This window comes from Ursus arctos, unplaced genomic scaffold, assembly GCF_023065955.2.
Source record: "Ursus arctos isolate Adak ecotype North America unplaced genomic scaffold, UrsArc2.0 scaffold_5, whole genome shotgun sequence".
In the NCBI taxonomy this organism is placed as follows: Eukaryota; Metazoa; Chordata; class Mammalia; order Carnivora; family Ursidae; genus Ursus; species Ursus arctos.
Genome location: NW_026623067.1, coordinates 65857466 through 65878901, shown reverse-complemented (window position 1 = coordinate 65878901; position 21436 = coordinate 65857466). Strand labels below are relative to the sequence as shown.

General features: G+C 35.9%; 1 protein-coding gene and 1 non-coding gene across 2 annotated transcripts; both read left to right on the top strand.

The window, feature by feature from the left end:
• Positions 1-76: 76 nt before the first annotated feature.
• On the top strand, positions 77-19319 carry TMEM167A (transmembrane protein 167A). Its single transcript, XM_026498671.4, has 4 exons — positions 77-181; positions 9119-9228; positions 13022-13056; positions 17474-19319. Exons 1-4 carry the CDS (start codon positions 179-181, stop codon positions 17542-17544), a joined length of 219 nt encoding a protein of 72 aa, XP_026354456.1. The 5' UTR covers positions 77-178; the 3' UTR covers positions 17545-19319.
• LOC113255381 (small nucleolar RNA U109) lies at positions 10873-11007 on the top strand. Its single transcript, XR_003316262.1, has one exon. It is a non-coding gene; the product is annotated as a small nucleolar RNA U109 (small nucleolar RNA).
• Positions 19320-21436: the final 2117 nt, after the last annotated feature.

Below are 21436 nucleotides of genomic sequence, written 5' to 3'. Positions count from 1 at the left end.
CTGCCTTTTCCGGTTGTGAGGAGCCTATCCTAGTGTCCGGGTCGCGCGGCTCGGGAGGAAGTACCCGGACAGGCCCAACCGGACGCGGGGAGGGAGGGAAAAGGGCAGGCGGGGCGTGCACGCCTCTTCCGCCCTCGGCCCGGAAGGGTGATGTGGCTGGGGCTTCGCCGGCCTCACTATGGTAAGAATTGGGGCGGTGGGGTCTCAGCCCAGCTTTGTGAAGGGGCTGTGGGCGCGAGCCAGGGCTGGAAGGTTGGGCGGTGGCTCTGGGTGCGCGGGCCAGGGAGCCCTGTCACTAGCTTGATTCTTCCGGGGCTCGGAGGATGCTCAGGCTCGGGAACCATGTGGCTCCTGCACGCCCGGCCAGGGAGAACTAGGGCCCACCGCCCAAGAGAGACCCCGCGGTCGCAGGTCCTAGCGCCTCCCGCACAGTTCCCCTTTCTGGCTTGTTTCGAAGAAATGCGCTGGTTGGCTTAACGCAGTCGTTTATACAGACCCTTTATGGTCATTGACCCTAGAAGGCATGGAGCTTCTTGAGTTTGCGCCTGTTATTTCGCGTCCTCTGATGCCTCTGCGGACCTGGCCCAGGTGTTTCATTGTTGTCGTTGTAAACCCCAAGTTCCACATCTTAATTTTCTCCTGTTGAGTTAGTGACCTTTCAGGCTCTTCCTGCTTTACAAACTATAGATTTTAATCATTGGCGATCTCTGCGGAAGTGGTTTTTCTTCTAGGAATGTACTTGAGGTGTCTGGCCTCGGACCTTCCTTCCCCACACATTTTTAAGGTTGTATTATTTTGTGTTATTGCAGATTCCTTTGATAGTTTGGGCCTCTTAGGAAAAATTAAAATGAGTCATGAAAAGTTTTCAAAAGAAATGCCTACGTCTCCAGGCAGAGAAAAAAGGTAAAGCCAGCATGGCCAGAGGACTGATGTAGTAGTAGTAATAGTGAAATCTCCCAAGCTGTCTGAAGCCCTTTTACCTTTGTTATCGTAAATGCCAACAGCCTGTACATTGGTGAACTTAATGAAATCCACAGGCCAAATGTTGCATTTATGAGCATATTTCTGGGGAAAGGATGCATGCCTTTGATGATAGTATGAAAAGCAACCATGACCCCCCCAAAAAAGCTATTGTGGGTTGAAAGTTACTGAGCTTATGTTTCCAGAGGTTCCTGCAGAACCCGGTACAACACTAAACCCTTAGACATTTAATCGAAAACTCATTGTTTCTTGCTTTAGCCCAACTACTTTGATTATAGATGGGGCTTAAGTCACAGCGTCTTTCCTGGAGAACTTAGAAAATGGCAGTCTATTAGGTTATTCCTTCCTTAGCCAAGAATATACTGAAGCTTCTTTGTCTACCTACCACACAATCCGATGAGTACATTTGCTCTTAAAGAGTGTCATTAGAAAACTGTTACTTAACTTAGAGAATTTGATTCCTTTTTCAATTTAAAAAAATACAGACTGTTACTCTTTCTTTTCTCTTCTTAAGTGATCTCTACCTGCAGCAAGAGTCACATGTTCTAATGACTGAGCTAGCCAGGTGCCCCTAGAAACTGTCACTCTTAATTCTTACATATCTTCCTAATTAAGTTTAATTATTCTACTTATAGTACAAGTCAAAGATCTATTTTCATCATCTTAGTGTCTTATGAATTAGCTAAAAGCAAAACAGATACTGTGTTTAAGATTAACAGTGTTTAAACTTTTAAGAACTTCGGAATGCCTTGTTCTCCCTCTTAATAGCCATCAAGATTTATCTCAAATTTCATCTCTTCCCAAAAATCCTTCCCTGCCCCTTCTATTTTCTTCTCCTATGTCTCCATTTGGGTATCCATAGTCCATGTATATACCTCCAGTGTACCTCCAGCCATAGCACTTACCACAGAAAACAGCAATACATTGTTGCCCGTATTTCTTCCCTCACTAGCTGGAGTTTTCTGAAGTAGAGACCAGGTCTTTTAATATCTACAGCACAATGGCAGCTAGAGTTAGTACTCAAATGATTGCACATCTGGGGAAACAGTCATGTAAAATATGCTCAGTGTCATTAAGGACTTCACAGTCCACTGAGGGACATTATTAAATAAGTAAATTCCATGTGTTGTCTGCTATGATCAAGAGAAACAACATGTGTAAGTGGAAAGAGCTCTGAGAAACCAGTTGGCCAACCAATTCAGTCCAAATTTCTGGGCATCGATAGTTTTTAAAAGCTTCAGGTGATTCTTAGGAACAGCCAGGCTTCATACCACATTTTGACTCTAAATATTGAAAAGTTTTTCCCTTTTATCAGTGTTTGTTATTTCTGGTTGCATCATCAGAACACTTTTCTTCATAACAGGATTTGCACTTTGCCCTTTGGAATACTTTTATCACATTATCAAGAACATGTGAAATTATTTACTGCTTCATTTTTTTTTTTTTAAGTCTACTGCTTACCATCGTTCTATATATGCTTTCTGCTATTAACATCTTTGATCCCCTTGTTGCTTTATATTTAGATCTCTGGTGTCTATAAAATCGCTCTGAAACTAAGCAACACAAACATAGCAAATACATCATAGATACCATGACAATGAGATGAAAATAAGTGCAAATGACCACCTATGTTGCCAGGGGAGAACAGAATTGAGGTGTTTCTCCACCAAACTGTACCTTTCCTCATAGCCATGAAAGTCCTTAATTTTAAGTGGAAAGGTTTAAGTAGAAAAGGTCTCTACATTTTTGAAAATGGAACCAGTGAGATCAAATGGCTACTTAGTCCAGCTCCTCATTTTACAAGTAGAATTAAACTGATAATACAGAGGTGCAGATTTAACCAAGGACAGATTTATATACTGGATTATTCCCTAAATAATGCAAATGCTTAGTAGCATAGTACATATAATACAAGTAGAAACTAGTTGGAAAATGCTGGCCTGACCTAGATTTGTAAATGATAAAATGGTGACCCACTTTTGCAGTACTGTATAATTTTTATCACAATTAGGTCAGGAATATCATTTCTGGGTCTCCTTCCACCTCCTGAGAGGGATAAATGACTAGTTTTGTGTAAAAGCAGTAAGTCTTAAAACAAGTAAAATTGTTACTATTTGGAGTTTTAAAAATTGTAAGTCTTTGGTGTTCAATTCTTGTTTTAAAGTGAATTTCAGTTAAGCTGGAGGAATTAATATGTCAGTTAATTCCACAGAAGATGCAATCAACATTCGAAGCTTCTACACAGTGTTATGCATAAAGAAGGCCCTTAATCAACAAATTGGTTAAACAATTTGTTTTGATAATGCTAAAAATAAATAAGCTATACGGAGCTCAAGTGATCCAGAACTAATGAAAAGACTATAGGCTTAGTCTTTTCTGTAGATTAAGTACAGTTAGCACCCAGTCACTGAGCACTCCAGACATGGGTTCAGCATCTTAATATGTATATTTCTGCTGCCTTTCTCATTGCTTCCTTGTGCCTTCATACTGCTGGGATCTTTTCCCCTGTTTTTCTCTCTATTCCTAATGTTTTGGATGGTTTCTTAAACTGTTTTTAATATACATCTAAAACCAAAACCTTTACACTGAATTCTTGCCTTTGTATCCAAACTTAATGAATATAGTTTTAACATTCACTTATGACTGAAAACAAGAAACTGTATCTTCGTAGAAAAAATGATAAAAATTGAATCTGAAATATTCCTAACTTCAAATTGACTTGAGAATAGAGAGTTTTTAAAAAGATGTGTTAACATCGCAAGTAATTTTTTGTTTTAGCACTAAGCTTTGCATCAACAAATCTTCATCTGTTCACTGATAAATTATTTCATCTGCTGTAGTGGTGGCCAGATGAAAGTCTGAATTATCATTATTTCAGAAGGCCTAACAAATTGTTATTTACTTCTGAATGTTTATACAAAGTGACTCACCAAGTTGATTTCCTTCTGGTTTGTAGAATTTAATTTAGTACAATAGCACTAATTATTTGAAGCATATCAGAAAGTCTGTGAGTAGCAGATAGGTCTGGAGTGTGGAGGGATAATAAAAGGGGTCTTTCAGGAAAAATAGTTCAGGATCTCCATTGCATTTTTTTAGGAAAATGAACACAACTCTGGGAGTAACCGTCAAAAGACAGGCTGCTGTATTCCACAACCCCAAGTGTTATCGTTCTGATTATATTTGAGGTTGTGCTCCAGAGAGTGTCACAGGCAACCCTGAGTCTAGTGAATCTTATTGGATACCTCTTAATAAAAGGGAAGTGTTCATTAGGTATAGTAGAATGCCCTCCCCCACTAAAAACAAAAACAAAACCCTGTAAATATGTTAACTTACTTGGCAAAAGAGACCCAACATATGTGATTAAGAATTTTGGAATGGGGGGGCGCCTGGGTGGCACAGCGGTTAAGCGCCTGCCTTCAGCTCAGGGCGTGATCCTGGTGTTATGGGATCGAGCCCCACATCAGGCTCCTCCGCTATGAGTCTGCTTCTTTCTCTCCCACTCCCCCTGCTTGTGTTCCCTCTCTCGCTGGCTATCTCTGTCTCTGTCGAATAAATAAATAAAATCTTTAAAAAAAATTTTTTTTGGAATGGGGAGAGAGAACAACAAATCACAAGGTTCCCTTTAAGAGGGAGGCAGTAGGGTCACAGTCACAAAAGAAGTATCAAGGTCAGTGTGATGAGGAGTCACTGGACAAGGATTGCAGACAGCCTCTAGAAACTGGAGAAAGCAAGAAAACATTCTTTTCCTAGAGCCTCCAGAAGGAATTAGTTGTATTTTATAACTCCTTAGTTGCAGTGTGCGTTATTTTACATTTAATGGTTAGCTTAATTTGTTAAACTCCCTGACATTGCCTGACTGCAAAGTAGGTAAACCTTAGGTTTGAGAATTGAGGTTGTGGAATTTGATGCCAACCAGCCAGCCTACTTAGTCAGTCATCCACACCTCTTGAAGGTGTATATCTCTAAACAAATTAGGCGGAGTCAAAATACTCATTATCCCATATGCAAGTACCTTGAAGCTGGCTTCTTGGTAGAACTTTCTCTGAATTCCAGTTGGTGATATATAAAGTGATTGAAATGTTGAAAGGGTATTACTTTAGGCCTTTATTTTACCCTCCAGCCTGGGCTCTTAATATAAACATCAGGGTATTTGTTTCTTCTGTCTGCATTTTCCAAAATATCATTGACAGGTAAATATAATGCAGAGCCATGTGTGGCAGTTTCTCTTGAATAGTTAACAAAATAGTCTAATCTACACTTTTTTTTAATATGCATTATTAATTTAGAATTTATGCTCTTAAAATGTTCGTTATTTGCAGTTGTTTACAAGTTCCTGTTTATTCAGCATTTTTCAGTGACTTCTGTGCACTATTTTGTTTAATAGGCACAAGGAGTTGATATGAACCTCAATAAAATAGAGGAGACCATCACAATACAGTTTGATGGGTGCACTCTATGATACACACCTGCACAACGATCCTGACTCTGCTCGGTGTGGCAAGTGGGGACAGGGAAGACTTTACAGAGGGGGTGACTCTTGAGTTGAAACCTGAAGGTTAAGTCCGTTCACCAGGCAGACAAAAATAGATGACCTCTGCAAAAACAGAGTACCCTGAAAAAGATTTCATGATCTGAAAAAAATTAAACAGTAAATGAATTTTACTTCCCTTATCACCTTTTTTAAATCATCTTTTCCTCTATTTTGTGATCGACTGTGGTTGCTTTTTTTCTTAGCCTCTTCCTTTTTAATATCATTTTCCTATTGAAAATCCTAATTATTTTTCTACAAGAACAGGAACATCTGTTTCCTTTAAACCTGAGACGAAAATTTTCTATCAGTGGACAGCAGATGCTAAGCATTAAAAGGAATGCTTAGATAGGTTAAGAAATGGTAGGCTAATGTCTGTAGCTTTGAAACATTCTTGTTTGGTCAGAGTCTGAGTACATCTAAAAGACTTTACCACCTAAGATTATTTGTTTAAATTTTAGGGTCTATAAACCCCAGAAACAAAGTTGTATGTATCATATATTGCACACTTGTAAATGGTTTTCATTTATAAATGGTTTCACACACAAATGTATATATACATACCCCACTTCTGTAATAATAGGCATGTCTTTAAGTGCCTCTTAAAATCTTTTATTACATAAAAATTCAAACACAGAAAGGTAGAAAGAAGAGTATAATGAAGCCTCGCATCCTGGGCATTTCATCAGCCCCACACCTCCCACCACACACAATGGATTATTTAGAAACCAATCCCAGACTTCATATCATTTAAGCATTTTTTTTTCACTAGACATTAAGGGAAAGAAAAAGTACACATTGCAAAATTGTGAAATTTAGATACTCCATTAGGAACATGATAAACCTACTTTGCAAATTGATTTTCCAACCACTCTACTACATCAGTCCTTTGCTTAATACAATAAGCCTGCTCCTTATTCCTTAAACATGCAAATTCCTGATTCTGCGGGGACGTTTTCCATGCTTTTGTCCCTTCTGGAGCCTGCTCTCTATTTGCCAATCTAATTGCGCCCTTTCTTGACTCAGTCCTTGCTTTCTCCTTGAAGCTTTTCCTGACTTTTCTTTATGAAAACAGCATTTTTTTGCCAGTATGGCTCAGTCGCCACTTAACACGTACTACAAAGAATTGCTAGTGAACTTTTTAAAATATATGTCCTGTTATAACTTGATTACAACTGCTGTATGCCTCAGTTGTCTCGTATATAAAATACAGGTATTAGTAACACCTACCTCAAATAGATGAGGATAAATAAAATAATCCAAAAGAAGCCTTCAGTGAATATCCGTTATTGTTGTTAGCGATAGACTCCTTCCCCCGGAGGGAAGGAATCCTGCTATGTACTTTTTTAATCCTGTGTCTAGTCTCATGCTCCAGACGGGGTAGATACTAAATACATGTTTAGTGGTGTTGGCTGGAAAGAAATCTGTGCTTTATATTTCATGAGGTTGTTATCAAATACTATATCAATATATTCATATACGTGTTCAAAATATGATCTTTGAAAGATAAACATTATGAAATACTGTGTTTTCTATATAGAATTTATCTTTAGCGTTCATTTATTGGTTTGAGTTATAAAAATTGTATCACTTACTTTCACAAATGTAAAATTAAAGTTCAATTCGATAAGAAACCAAGACATACTAAACTTTATCCCTTGTATATCCATGAAGAAATGATTTGCATACAAAACAACTATTAAAATCATAATTACAAATAAATTTTATCTTTTTCAGACCATAAAAACAACACTTAGAAAATTTGAGAAATCCAGAAAAGTTGAGACTTGGGCTAAACACACCTTCCAGAGATAATCAGTGCATTCTGCCCTCTTGTTTGCATAAAAGTTTACATAGCTGAAGATATGCTGATTATGAAATTTTGTGTGCTGTTTTCCCCACTGCTTAGCATTGTACATAAGCATTTTTTTATCTTTAAGGATATTGGTAAATAACGTGTAATTTCCTAATGTTTTGAATAGTTTGTAATTATCATAAAATACATAACAAACTAAAAAATATTGACAGTTTCTGACAAGGTTACTTCTTGTTTTAGGACTCTCCTGGCTGTTCTTGCTTATTTATATTTCCACATGAACTGCAAAATCAGTTGTGTGTTTCAAAAATAACTGGTTGGTATTGAGGTCACTTTAAATTTATAGATTAGCTTTATGGTGTTGCCTTCCAATGTAAGAATGTGGTATACCACTCCATTCTACTTTTGTGTTTTTCAGTACATTTAAAGGTTTTGTCAGTTTTGTTCTTTAATGCCAGTACTGCTTTTCTTCCTAAGCTTATTCCTAGATATTTCAGCTTTTTGTTATAGTTGCTATTATAAATAGAAACTTTTTTTCCATTATGTCTTTCAGCTGGTTGGTAATGTAATTCTGAAGGCTGTTGATTTAAATATTTTAGTTATGTACCCAGCCACCTTAATTCCCTTATTGTGTGTAATCGTTTTTCACTAGATTGTTTTGGGCTTTCAGGTAGCACTTAACATTTGTAAGTAACAGTTTTGCCTTTCTCAAAAAATTTTGTAACTCTTATTCTTTGTCTAACTTCTGACACCATAGGAGGTCCTTCTGAGTTTACTAAATAAGCATATTGCTAGCTACTGTGTGAGATTGATACATTTTGTCTACCTTATGTAATGGAAATATTATTCTTATATTGTTATATATATAGTGGTATTCTTGCACTTTCAAAAAATTGTTTTATTTATTCAGCCACTACTTATTGGCCTACTGTGTGGTAGGTACACAGTCAGATAATGGAGTTCAGAGCCTGATGAGACGTTGTCCACTTTCAGGGATGAGTATTATAAAATGTCTAACAGTTCCTGGGGGAACAGAAAGTAGAGTTCTATGTGAAAAAGAGAGGGGAGGCCAGTGGGTTCATCATCCTGGAAAAGATGATGCTTGAGGTGATTTTTGAATAGACTCAGTCCACCTCCATTTTACTTTGACTGGAAAACTGATTTCCTGTGATTCCTGTGTTAAATTTTTTTAATAACTTAAAGAATGAGCAGTGAAAGAGCAAGTGGTTTTCCTTCACCAAAACCTAATAGCTTGGTATTATCAACGCATGGAACATGATTGTTTAAATTTAAAGCATTCTTATCCTAACACAATTTCAGAATTGAAAGAAACTTCAGCCAACATTTAGTCTCTATCACCACTTTCCACCCAGTTTTAGAGATGTGAAAGAGAGACTAAGGTTAATGGTCCAGCTGAAGTTATATGGTCAGCTACACTCAGAGCTTGTAAACTCTGTGTCCTGCCTAGTAGTCTGGGCTCCTAGAACATCTATATTAATTACATACTGATTCAGTTTTGGTGAGCTGTTTTGGATTCATGACATTTTTGGTAGTGTTTTCAAGTGCTTGAATTTAGAATTTTTGTTGGATCTTCTGCATTCCTTAGCCCAAAGAATGGAGAGGAAAGTACACTCTTGGAATACCTTATGATTTGGGGTTTTAAGTGTTCTCAGACATGTCATTCCATTTGTCTGTGAGAAGAACAAAAGTTTGATTCTTAATATGGAATTGTCTGGTATTTTTTACCCATGCTATTTTTCTTGTGATAATAATTTTTCTTTTTCTTTTTTTAGTCTGCCATTTTCAATTTTCAGAGTCTGTTGACTGTAATCTTGCTGCTTATATGTACCTGTGCTTATATCCGATCCTTGGCACCCAGCCTCCTGGACAGAAATAAAACTGGGTATGTTACTAATGATATTTAACCACCCAAATTAGGTCCTGTAGACATTGAGGGTAAATTACCGTAAAGGTCATTAAATAATTTAGTTCCTATACATACCTTCGTTTTGTAATAACTTATTACATTATTTTCTTCTTCTGTTTTTAAAAATCTGAAAACTTTGTATGCACAGAATCTTAATAAATAAAAAGATAAATATCAGAAGTGACCTGAAATGTGTCCAAAAAAAAAAAGTATATTTAAAAAGATATGACAGGTTTTTTCTCTGGGATTAGAAATACAGTTTAGCACTTAGTAGTAGGCCTTAACTTTTTATGCAATAATTAGTAAAGCTGGTTATTTAAAAAGAAAATAAAAGTTGGTTATCATGTTTTTGAAAGGTAAAACAGTTTGCAAGCACTGTGTCCATAAAAAATATAATGTAGACATTTCCCTCTCCAGTCTAAGACTGCTCCAATCATACAGGTTCCCTATTTGTATGAGAAAGCAAATATATTTGGAGAAATTTATTTAGCTTACTTAAAGCAGTAATAAAAATTAAGTCTTGGGCTTGACACATCTCTTGTATTATATGTTCACACCCTGAAAAAATTTGAGCTCAATATGATACCACACAGTATTAAAATTTTAAAGTGCCATCTTCATAATACAAAAATACATGTTGAATTCAACCAAAAGGAAAAATATATAAAAACCAGAGACTATGTGGTGAAAGCTATGTAAATTTTCTTTGCCTTGCATATTTATTAATTTCTATGAAAAATTGTCTTAATCCTTTCTTAATAAAAGCCTAAACCTACTTAATCATTTTAAGAAATAAAAGAATGAAAGAATACTTCACATAGGAATAATTATCTCCAGCACCTGTATCAGGCCAAATTAGGATCCTGCAAGGCCAAATTCTGTTTTTCCAGTAATAAAAATCTACAAGAGGCAAGGTGGTAGTCAGCTATGAGAGTAATAATTTTGGCTTCTTTTTCTTTCACCTTCATTCTATCTTTGAGGACATAATTAGCATTTATTCAGACATCATGCCATCTAATTATTTGGCTTTTGTTACCATTTCTTCCTTTTTATTTCCTAGGGTTGTTCAAATATGTATAAAGGAATAAATAGAACCTCTAACCAGTTTCAAATATTAAAAATCCCTAATCCTGTTCGAATAAACTGATCATGTTGCTGTCAGCCTGAGGGACTTTATTTAACCTACTGATGTTATTTGTCCATCAGTTTTTGTGACAGTGCCCCTCTTCCTTTGTGAACATTGACTTTGCATCACGTTTTTTTTCTCTGAAGTCCTCTTGCACTTAGTCTTCACTCTGTCCATTTCTTGAAATTATATAGTACTTTGTCCCTTTGTTGAAGTTACATAATCTTACTTGTTGCTTGGTTGTACATGAAGCCTTTCCACCCAACCAAATGGTTTTGTATCTTCCTTCCCTTCTTCTGCAGCCCCTGACTATTGACTTAAAACGTATGGTAGAAACCAGTAAACATCCTAATTGATCTCTTGCCTGGTATTGTAATATAATACATAACATCTACCTAATAAGATATTTAACTGTTTATTTCATTATAAAGACAATCACATAGTAGTAGAATAGAATATTTATGCTTTTCTGATGCTGTTATGAAGAAAGTAGGTTGCATGTGGAAAAGTCTGCTCCTCATTCTTTGGGGATCAGGAATACATCCATTACATGCTACATTAAAAAAGGAGTTCTCAGGGCTGCCAACCTTACAGTAGAGGTTGAGTAGTAGTATATTTCTCCTACATAAAAGACCAAAGAAATACCATGCCTATTTCTGTATTTTGAAACATGTCCTATAGTCTACTGTTTAAAGGCTTTTTTTAAAACTTTGCATCTATTTATATGAATATTAGTCCCCATTTTGTTTGTTTTGTATATAAGAAATATTTTCTCTGGGAGCAATTCCTAACAGCCATTGTCCTTTGCTGTTACAGTATATGTTTTTATGAGACTCATAATAAACTGTCCTTTCATTATAGTGAATATTTCCATGTTTAAGTAAAGATATCTAGGCTAATTGGATAAAACAGGTTCTTGATAATTTCACTCTTGAAAACAATTTTTTTGCTGCTTCAAATAATATAGAACTAAAAAGCAGCAATAAACGATTGCTACTTTGCCTCGTTTCCTATTATCATAGATCTGATTAGCTTTATCAGCAGATACACTTAATTGGCTTATACCCAGAGCAGCTTTAAATCAGTAGCGCATGTTATAATCAATAGGTTTTTAGAATCAAGGAACTGTGGCATTGCAGATGACTAACCAATTGTCTTCCATTTTTTGATGACATGTAAGCCAATTTTAAGTGATATCTGAAGTTCTGTCACATGTGCCTTTAACCTATGTATTAATGCCCACGGCCCATTAGTTACTATTCTGAAGAATTTCTGTGTAATAATGCAGTTAATCCTTACAACAAGCCTGTGAGGGTGAGTGCTATTAAAAAGAAAATAACCTGCTCACAGTTATGCAACCAATTAAGTAGGATTAAACTTAGGCACAACCTGGCCCTTTTATTATCCTACATTATTTTCAAGAGTATATTTGATTTTTGTCCTTTTTATTTCTATAGTGAAATTGTTGCACCTGTCAGAGTGTCCATCCTTCAAAATAAAGGATAATAAAAAAAATCCTTGTGTTTTTGCCCATTTCATGTTGTGTGAACTAAGAGACATGATTTGAGGTCAGGAAGTTACACTTCAGAGGAGGAATGTATATAGAAGTTAATTGAACCAGTAACTTCTTAACCACTCATAATTATTCATCAGCCAGCCATCTCTTAGGGCAAAAAAAAAAAAAAAGTATATAAATTTCCCTGGAATTTAAGTATTTCGGTTTTGTTATACCAGTCCTACCTTACTTCAATAAATACTGCTAATTTATCTTGATTTGTAGCCATGTATAACACCATTTATAATTTTCTTATTTTGTCAAAGCAACAAAATAATTGTCTATGATGTTTTCATATCTTTTAGCTGTCTCTATTCACTGAATGACTCCATTGATTTTCTTTTAAAGCTCGTACTTTTTACGCTAAATAAGTGAAATATGCGTATAATTTGTATTTAATTCATAGTATATTCATTCATAGAATTGAGCTGAACGTCTTTATTCTAATTCTTATTTCCAGGATGTATGTTTTAAATGCCATATTTAGTTAACTCATACACAGTGTACCCTAAACTAGGTTGTACTTACACTGAAAACACAACCACATATATTTATACTCTTCCTTATTGAGTGACATAGTTATGTAAATGCTATCATTGGAGATCATGGTTATAAATCATTTAAATATAGAACTACATTCTGTAGAAAGTAATTTCTTTAGTGTGCATTTTTTTTTAATGTCGAAAACACCCAAACTGTGTTCATTTACCATTTTCTCAAAATTAATATTTATGTAAATTGGTGTATGTATTTTCTACTTTTGAGAAGTAAAGCACTTGAAGTTGACTGAATTAATTCTACAATAAAAAGCCCTGTGCACATTTTTGCTGCACATATTAATTTACCATAGGTTTAACCTAGGGTATCGGATATATTCCAGTTTGTAACAGTTTATATACACTGACATTTGATAAGCTAGTGTGTCCTACTTTCCTATATAAATGGTGGCTTAGTACCAAATAAATTTCAGTGTTGAAGTATCAGAAGGTAAAATGCCAGTTTGTAATGAGCGCTCTATAGGATACTGAGAAAATGATTTACCTTTCCCAGTAATCAATAGCTACTTTTTCCTTTTTTATTCTATGCAGATTGTTGGGTATATTTTGGAAGTGCGCCAGAATTGGTAAGTGTCTGTTTTAATGTCCACATCTTCAGCTGTAAATTATTGGGCAATTTACTTTGCCATATTCACAGAAGTCAAATGTCAGTTTTAAAACTGCAAGCTTCCTGATCTTGTGCATTTTTTGCAAAAGTTTGTAATTCCCCCAAACTCTTTTTCCTTCTGCTATTTAAAACTAGACGTGATAGATACGTCATAATACTTAATTAGCAGGAAGATAGAAAATACAAGAAAAATCTAATTCAGGTATCAAATACTATGCATTCCTAGTGTTGAGATTTCAGACAAATGTGTACAGTTTTATGCACACAGGCTTGTAATACACAGCATGCTGCTCTGTATAATGTGTACTATTTTGATAACTAAGGATGAATTTCCATCTAATGAAAGGTTTGCTAAGCAGCCATCTAAATGTATTCTTTTTATTCCCCTATGCTAAATCCAAGGATGTTATCTGTTGCTTTTAGAAAGCATTAACTGTTACACCTATCAAACTCATGTGATAATAGCTGAGTTTTGTTCTAATTGATTAAAGTTAAATGTGATTGTCTTCTAACTTTTCATAATAAAATTAGTAGTGTCATCCTGTGTTTATGTTTAAAAAATAATATACTCTTATCCCATCCCTATTTGTGTATAACATTTAGCACAGTGCCCAGCTCATAGTAGACTCTCAAATGATTGGCAGGTGAATGAATTAAAATGTACCTTACTGATGTAATTCACCAGTATTCTCAAATAATAAAGTATACCCTTTTTAACATAGCTAGTTCCAAAAAAAAACATTTCAGAGCATTTGTGATTGTTCCACTTGGACGGAACAAAATGAGTATTTTTCCTTTTTGGAAATTATTTACATGACCTCCTCAAAAAAAAGTTAGATTATAGTACTCTTCCAATACTTAATTTGTATGTAACTATTTTTTTCTTTTATAAAGTTATGAGACTTTCATTATAAAGAAAAATTTTGCCATATTTGACAGTATAATTCGCCAGTCTGACAACAGTGAATCACTTTAAATAGGAGGGGAAGTTTAGGAATCACGTTAACCTGTCTTTCCTCTGTGTTCTTTGTAACATTTTATTATCTCTTAGGGTGGTAGACATGTGAATCTTCCTTTTATAGAGATCATTGACTTTAGATAGGTAAAGCACAGGTATAGCCTAGATAAGTGGCTATAAGTTTAACTGTGTCTGAAGACATTTTTGGTTTTCACAACTAGAGTGGGGGGACATATACTGAGTATAAATCATGGATGTTGCTAAGCACCCTACAATGCATAGAACAGCCCCTCACATAGAATTAGCCCAAAATGTCAGTAGTGCCAAAGTTGAGAGGGCCCAGCCTAGATTTACAGAGATTTTGTGGTACGGACTTACCTGACATCCGGTCATGCTCAACAGCTGCAAAGCCTGAAATAACAGTAGAAATCTTAATCACTTTAAAAATAACCGAGACGGGAGAGAGATAGAGACAGAAGAGCACCCTTGATGGCTAATTCTGATAGCTAGTAGTAAATGTAAATATATGTAAACCACGCTGCTTGTTTCAAAGCCAAGTCACCCAGAAAATGAAATAATATTGTCAAGGAACATAGTGCAAAGAATACCTCAAACTGCAAAGAGAGAACATAATGGAAGAACAAGACAGTTCTAATACAGTGAAATTCTCTGCATCAGAGTAATACTGAATATTCATTCATTGGTAAAAATATAAAAAGTCTGGAGTTAGGAGGTGGAGCTTTCACCTTAGTATTATGAAATTGCTAATTCATAAATAAAAGATTTTAATTAAGGGATTTTAAATTAAATGTTAAGGTATTTTAAATCCATTTTGGGTAATAAATTAGAGAAGTATGTACAGCTCATTCAGTAGACAACCCAGGTGACCCTTTACACAACTGTTAACTTAAAAATATAGCTGAAGGTTTAAGGCATCTAGTCTGTAGCTCTCTTAATGATTTCCTGTAGTATCGTCTATTTTTATGTCTAATTATAAACTGCGCCCCTTTTTTTGATTGGTCAGTTATCATTTTCATTTTTTTTCTTGACTATGCCATAGGTTAAATGGTTCAGCTTAAGTATTCGTTCATGCCAGTTATGTGAAAGCATTAACTTTTCATTTTGGCAAAATGGCTCAGAACATGTTGATGCTGATAATGCTGCTTTCTCAGCCACATGCTCCTCTCTTATCTTGACACAGAATATATCCACCAAGAAAGGATGCAATTTTAATAGGAAAAGGTCCAGCCAAATCATCTTATCATGTTACACATCACGTTACAGCAACTGTTTTGCATTCACTTAAACAGACCTAAGACGAGACAAGAAGTAACATTCTTACCCAAGTTCAACCAAAGATGTTTAGTTCTACCACATGGCAGTCTCTTTTAAGAAAATTAAAAACAGGAAAATGAAACCCATATGTAAATTATAGCATTCTAAGTTGGAAGATGAGGAAGAGAAGAACTTCCTCAAAACTTAATTTCCAGCAGATGGAAAATGTAGGGCAATATTAATTTCTTCTTTTAGGTGTATAATAAGACGATATTAGACAATTAGAGTACCTAGCCCTAATTAGAGTGACTGGCTTGCTTATGAAATCCACCTGAAAATTATGTCTGAATGCTTTGGTTTTGTTTGATAACTTGGGTTGTTGCCCAAAAAATTAACATTGGTTAAAAATGATGACCCAAATTATTTTTTTATTTTAAAAATTGTTTTTTTTCCAGTTGAGATAATGGCATTGTGAAAATCCTGTTGTCTTACTTTTTAAATTTTCCTTTAGCTAAAAAACAGCCCAGTGTCTATGGATAGAAAAACACTTTCAGAAAAACAACAAATGTTTCTTTTACTTGTATGTGTGTAATATCTTCTGTGAATATTGTCATTGAGCAAACACAAAGGTAAAATTAATAACAACATGACTGTGAGCTCTTTTGAGGAAGCTCTGAAAATAAAAATGACCTTGAGGATTTTAGTTGATGAGGATGGTCAAGATTGACATTTTGCAGAGGTAATTAACTAAACTTGCCAAATAAAATAGTTTCTTGCCGAAGGAACTTAGTGGAAGAGAGCTGATTTTATTTTATTTTTTTTAAGATTTTATTTATTTGAGAGAGAGACAGACAGAGGTAGCAAGAGAGCACAAGTGGGGAGGAGAGGAAGAAGCAGGGCTGGTGAGGCTCGATCCCAGGACTCTAGGATCATGACCTGAGCTGAAGGCAAACGCTTAACCAACTGAGCCACCCAGGCGCCCCAAGAAAGCTGATTTTAAACATCATAGAAAAACAAGTGAGGGGAGTATAAACAGTCTGTACTACAGAACACCAGGTATATGCCCATGATTATTTCTAGAAGTAGCACATCACTCCTTCCTTCTCCCTTTCTTATGCACCCCCAGAGCAGCATACATGCCTGGTGCTCTGTGGAATTGTACAGCCTTTGATAAATGAAAAGCAGGAAGGAACGAGATGAGTTTGGGATCACTCACAATCATGGGGTCTCTGTCTATTTGCAAGACAGTTTCACAAGCCAACTCCATTCTACTTCATGCAAAGGAAAGTCTCCAAGTAAAAACACTTTTTAAACACATGTGAAAACTGACTCATATAAAAGTGGTTGCTTTAAGTTCTACATTTCTAACCCAAGAGTAATTCTAAAGTTTTTCTTTAAATTCCAGTTAGTTACCATACAGTGTAATACTAGTTTCAGGTGTACAATACAGTGACTCAGCGCTTCTATATATCACTCAGTGCTCATCAGGACAAGTGCCCTCCTTAATCCCCATCACCTGTTGCACCCATCCCCCCCACCTCCCCTGGTAACCATCAGTTTGTTCTCTATAGTTAAGAGTCTCTTTCTTGGTTTGTAGCTTATATCCATTTTTCAAATGAAGTTTTACTGATAAGCATCCACGAATGCCTGTTTTTCCCCATTTAAGTGTCATGAATTGCTACCACTGAGGGAAAAAGTTATGGCTAAAAATTGCATGTTGCATTTCTTTTTATAGGTAGAAATTTCCCTTTTTTATGGGGGAAAAAAATAAGCAGTACTTTTTGTCCTTAATGGAATTGAGATCGTTTGTCTTGGATCTGTGTCCTACATTCTGTGTTGTATTTTTCAATATCTGGGTTCATGCAGTAGCACAGGAATGGTGCGTTAAGGGTTTTCTAAGCACATGGAAAGGAGGTGGTCTTAGAAATAAATCAGCATAATTTAGCGCATTCTGTATTGTACTTGCTTCTGGGCTGCATCTAGTTCTTGTTTGGCCCATCCCCCCAATGCATGGGCCTCCTAGGTAAGAACTTTATCTTGAGCCTTATGTGCCCCTCTCCCGTGGTAAGTAGTAACCTTATCATATCCAAGTTAACTCAAACTCAGTTAATCAACATGAATATCTCCCCTTTTTTTTCAACAGGTGAACGGAAGAGTCCTTACGTCGCGGTGTGCTGTATAGTGATGGCCTTCAGCATCCTCTTCATACAGTAGCTTGGAAGAGTATCAGAATTTAATTGCCATCAGATCTCAGTATGAAAAAAAGGACTTATTTACAGAAAATAATGGAATGAATGGTTAACCCTTTTATCTCTGAACATTGATAAATTTCCAGCTGCTGTTCTCTGTTTTTATTATTGGACCAATGTTCTGTATAAATAGGATGTAACCATTTAATACTCAAAGAGTTTAACATGTCTGTAACAATCAGCCTCAGTACTGTCACTACAATATTACATTCTGCAAATGCTATTCTGTTATGTCAGATACCAGTTTTCAGGGAGGTATCTCTAAGGCGCATAATAGAAAACAAAATTGGTAAATGACCCAAGTTTCTTTCACTGTGATATGGGAATGATAAATCCTTATAGAATGAGAAATTTTTCTGGACTAGCTTTTTTATTGGGGGGAAAAAAAGGTTCAGTTTGTGTTGGTAAGGATTGCATTCATATTTAATAATGCTTGCTTTTTCCTCTGGCCCCACCAGAGCATTAACGGAGTACCTCGAAGCAAACGTGCTAGTGTATCACAGGTGTTTCAGCTATTTAAAACAAGCCTCCTCTTAAGGAGGAAGATAAATGAGATCAGCCTTAAGAGTAGTACCAGAAAAATGTTCATATTTAGCATAGAAGAGTTTAGAATAGCTGACTGGTATAGTAGCCTCTGAAAACTCTAGATATGTATGGATAAATATCTTAAGCATAAATTTGATCAGCTGTCATTCTCTAAATAAGACTGCATTCTTAGTGTGAAAATAGCAAAATAGAATAATTACAGTATGATAATCCTATTTGTGTTTTTCATTCTTTTTAGTGTCAGGTCTCCACTTATTTTAATTGCCCCAAACACAAACTGTATTTTGTTTGTTTTTAAATACAGCACTTTAAATCTAGTTTACTTTTTGTGTGTCAATATGAACTAGAATCTTCTGCGTAACTCATTCGGTGATGATAAACAGTTTCAAATCTGCTTATCCGTACACCTTGGCATAAGTGTCTGAGTTTTGATAACGAAGAAAGACCTTCAACAATTTCCATCAAACCAAGAGAAACATTTGGAATGTGACTTAAAAATTTTGCAGTAGACCAGTTATTGTAAGTTTAGTTATCATTTCTTAAGTTTCAACTGAAATTCTGTTAGAATTTCAAAGCTAAGAGGAACTTAAACATCTTAGCCAAAAATTGCCCATCGTAGGTAGTACTAACTAGATATTGTCCTCAGCTATTAATATCTTTTCTTTTTTTAAGAAAAGAAAATTATTTAGAGTTGTTTGAAAATTAGTCTGCCAGTAGTTCTTTCTGTAGAAACAAAGTTTGGAACTAAAGCCATCTATTTTTAAAGACCACTTTAAAGTACTTGAAAAGAATTCTGGGAAACATGTAAGAAAAGCTTGTTAAGCATTGCCTGCTTTTCTCACAAAAGATAAAAGCTGCTGTAGGCTATCAATATAATTGTTTATTTTACATTTGAGGCATATCTCACTTGCTAAAAGTTGTATATTTTGCTTTAGACAGGGAATCAGGTTATGATCATTGTGCCTACTCTGAACTGTCTCTTGGGCTTTGCATTAGGTCAAGAATTTTCAGGGTATCCTAAAAATAGGACTCTTATCAGCATATACATGCGGAGTCAGTCACCTTTCTGGGTCTGGTTTCTGAGTGGCCATCTGTTGTCCCACTCTGCTGCCAACTAGACTTTCTAAAAGCTATGTCAACTAATTTTTCATATGCTAACACAAATCTAATATGAATAAAGAATATTCTAAATAATCAGTTCTAGGGCATTTCTTTAATTTTGGCATTTTTGGAGAAGGTAGGTGGAAAGTGGAGGAAGAAATAATTTCTTTGAAAAATCTGTGGAAACATATAAAAAATTTTTTGTGTGTAGATGCTCAACAGAGTGGGAGGCAGCTTATTTCTGACCCCAGACACTATGACCTTTTGAAACACAAGCTCTTTGGAAGGTAGAGGAAAGACAGGATTCCATGAAGAAAAGCAATTAGCATTTTCTTTAATGTAGTTTTTTCAAAGAGCTACCACTGAATCCTTAAATCTAACCCATAGGGCAGTGTAGGTATTTTTAGGCCCACAGAATATTCAGATATTCCTGTTGTGGGCTTGGTGGGGTGGTAGGATGCAGAAGAGGATTAAGGATCAATCTAGCATCAGATAGACTGCCTCTGTCACATAGTCTTACTGCATGGGTGGTGGGCAAGAAGTCCACAGCTTACAAGGTTTGAAGACTCCCTAACCTCTTTCCTGGCTCCAGAATTTTTTGATTCCATCTCTCCTGGAGATTGTTTTGTGTTGATACTTAGTTCCTGAATGACGTCAGCTATGTCCATGGCAGGAGCCAGTCTTCTTTCTGGGCAGTCTTAGAAGATGGTCAATCAAAAGGCCACTTAGTCTGTTGAATTCCCTCCATAGCTTAAAAGAATTTGGATTCAAGTCCAGTGTCTTGTACATGCCTGTGCTCCTGTGCCAGGCACTTCCCATGTTCAAATTCAAAATAGCCCCTTCACACTAGGGATAATAATAATTGGTAAATGTGTAGCAGATGCCTTCATCTTAGTAATATGCAGATCAGTCTCATTTTATCCGAGGACAAAGAAGAGGTCAGAATGAAGTGATTCTTCAGAACAGAGTGAAAAATGAACAGGTCTCTGCCTAGTTTTGTGGGAAAGACCTAGCATTTGTAAGTAGAATTTATACATTTGACCATTCTTTCAAGAAGCATTTATGGAGTATACGGTACCTTATCACTGAAGACAGAAAAGTGCGTAATTTCTGTCCTCTAGTAGTTCACAGTGCAGTGGGTGAGAGAGATGAAATTATTTATACAAAGTCCAATGTGATAGCATTTATTATGGAAATAATGCCAGGATTCGAAAAGAAAATAAGGGTGACAACTTAGAGGTAAGCATTTCCTGCCAGAGAAGGAGTGCTTAAGCTGGATTTAAGAGCAATATGCAGAAGCACCAGTGGTATATTACGAACTATAAGCACCTAGCTTGTTGTGCTCGTTGGGGAGTATTAAGACAGAAGTCTAAAAAGGTAGACAGAGGTTAGATCCTAGACGGTCTTGTATTTTTTCTCACTACTATTACCTACCTCAAAATTGACGTTGAATATATGTTCCCTCCTGCCTGACAAAAAAAAAAAAAAAAACTTGAAAAAAAAAATCTTTGGTGTATGTGTAAACAAGGTTAAGTATATCCATGTCAACCTTAATTTGGACCAGGAATACAATAGTATACTCTCCAGAGACTCACCTGCATTGTATATAAAGCCAAGGTAACAGTAGTCAGATCGAGTATGTTTAGCAACTCTCAAAACTCATACTCCACCAATGCCTAAAGCAGCCATGATTCTTAACACACACATCTGCACAAGAGAGGAAGTGGTGGCACTGTCTACGTTTCCTGGGTGCACAGAAAAGATGTCTAGTACTCTCTTCAAAGCCTTTGGGAAGTTACTGGATCATAGGAAGCCGAAAAGAATTGAAGATTCTTAGGGACCACTTTGAACTTTCTCGGGTGTTCAGTAAACAGATGTTCAAAATAGAAGTAACAACAATATCAGCATTGTGGATATGATAGCCTTGTTAGTCTCAATCAGCAAGTTACTACTGGCTTCCAAAAATAACTTCATAATTATGTCATTTTTACTCTGCTTTCCATGGTTTCTTTTACTTCGCCCTAAACTAATCCCCAAATAATCTGAAATGCAACTCTGACATCAAAAAAGGGCGAAGGTGGGTATCTATTTCCTGTGATTTTAAGAGAACGGAATCATCCTGTTTGTGGTGTGTAATAAAAATCAAAACAAACTCTCAAGAGCCTCCCAATTTTGTCTTACTGTCAGATGAGTGAGAACAGTTTCTTAAG

Excerpts from the sequence above, each read along its gene's own strand:
- TMEM167A (XM_026498671.4), top strand. Across the intron at positions 9,229-13,021 it reads CTGGACAGAAATAAAACTGG|ATTGTTGGGTATATTTTGGA; the intron begins GTATGTTACTAA and ends TATTCTATGCAG. Across the intron at positions 13,057-17,473 it reads TTGGAAGTGCGCCAGAATTG|GTGAACGGAAGAGTCCTTAC; the intron begins GTAAGTGTCTGT and ends TTTTTTCAACAG.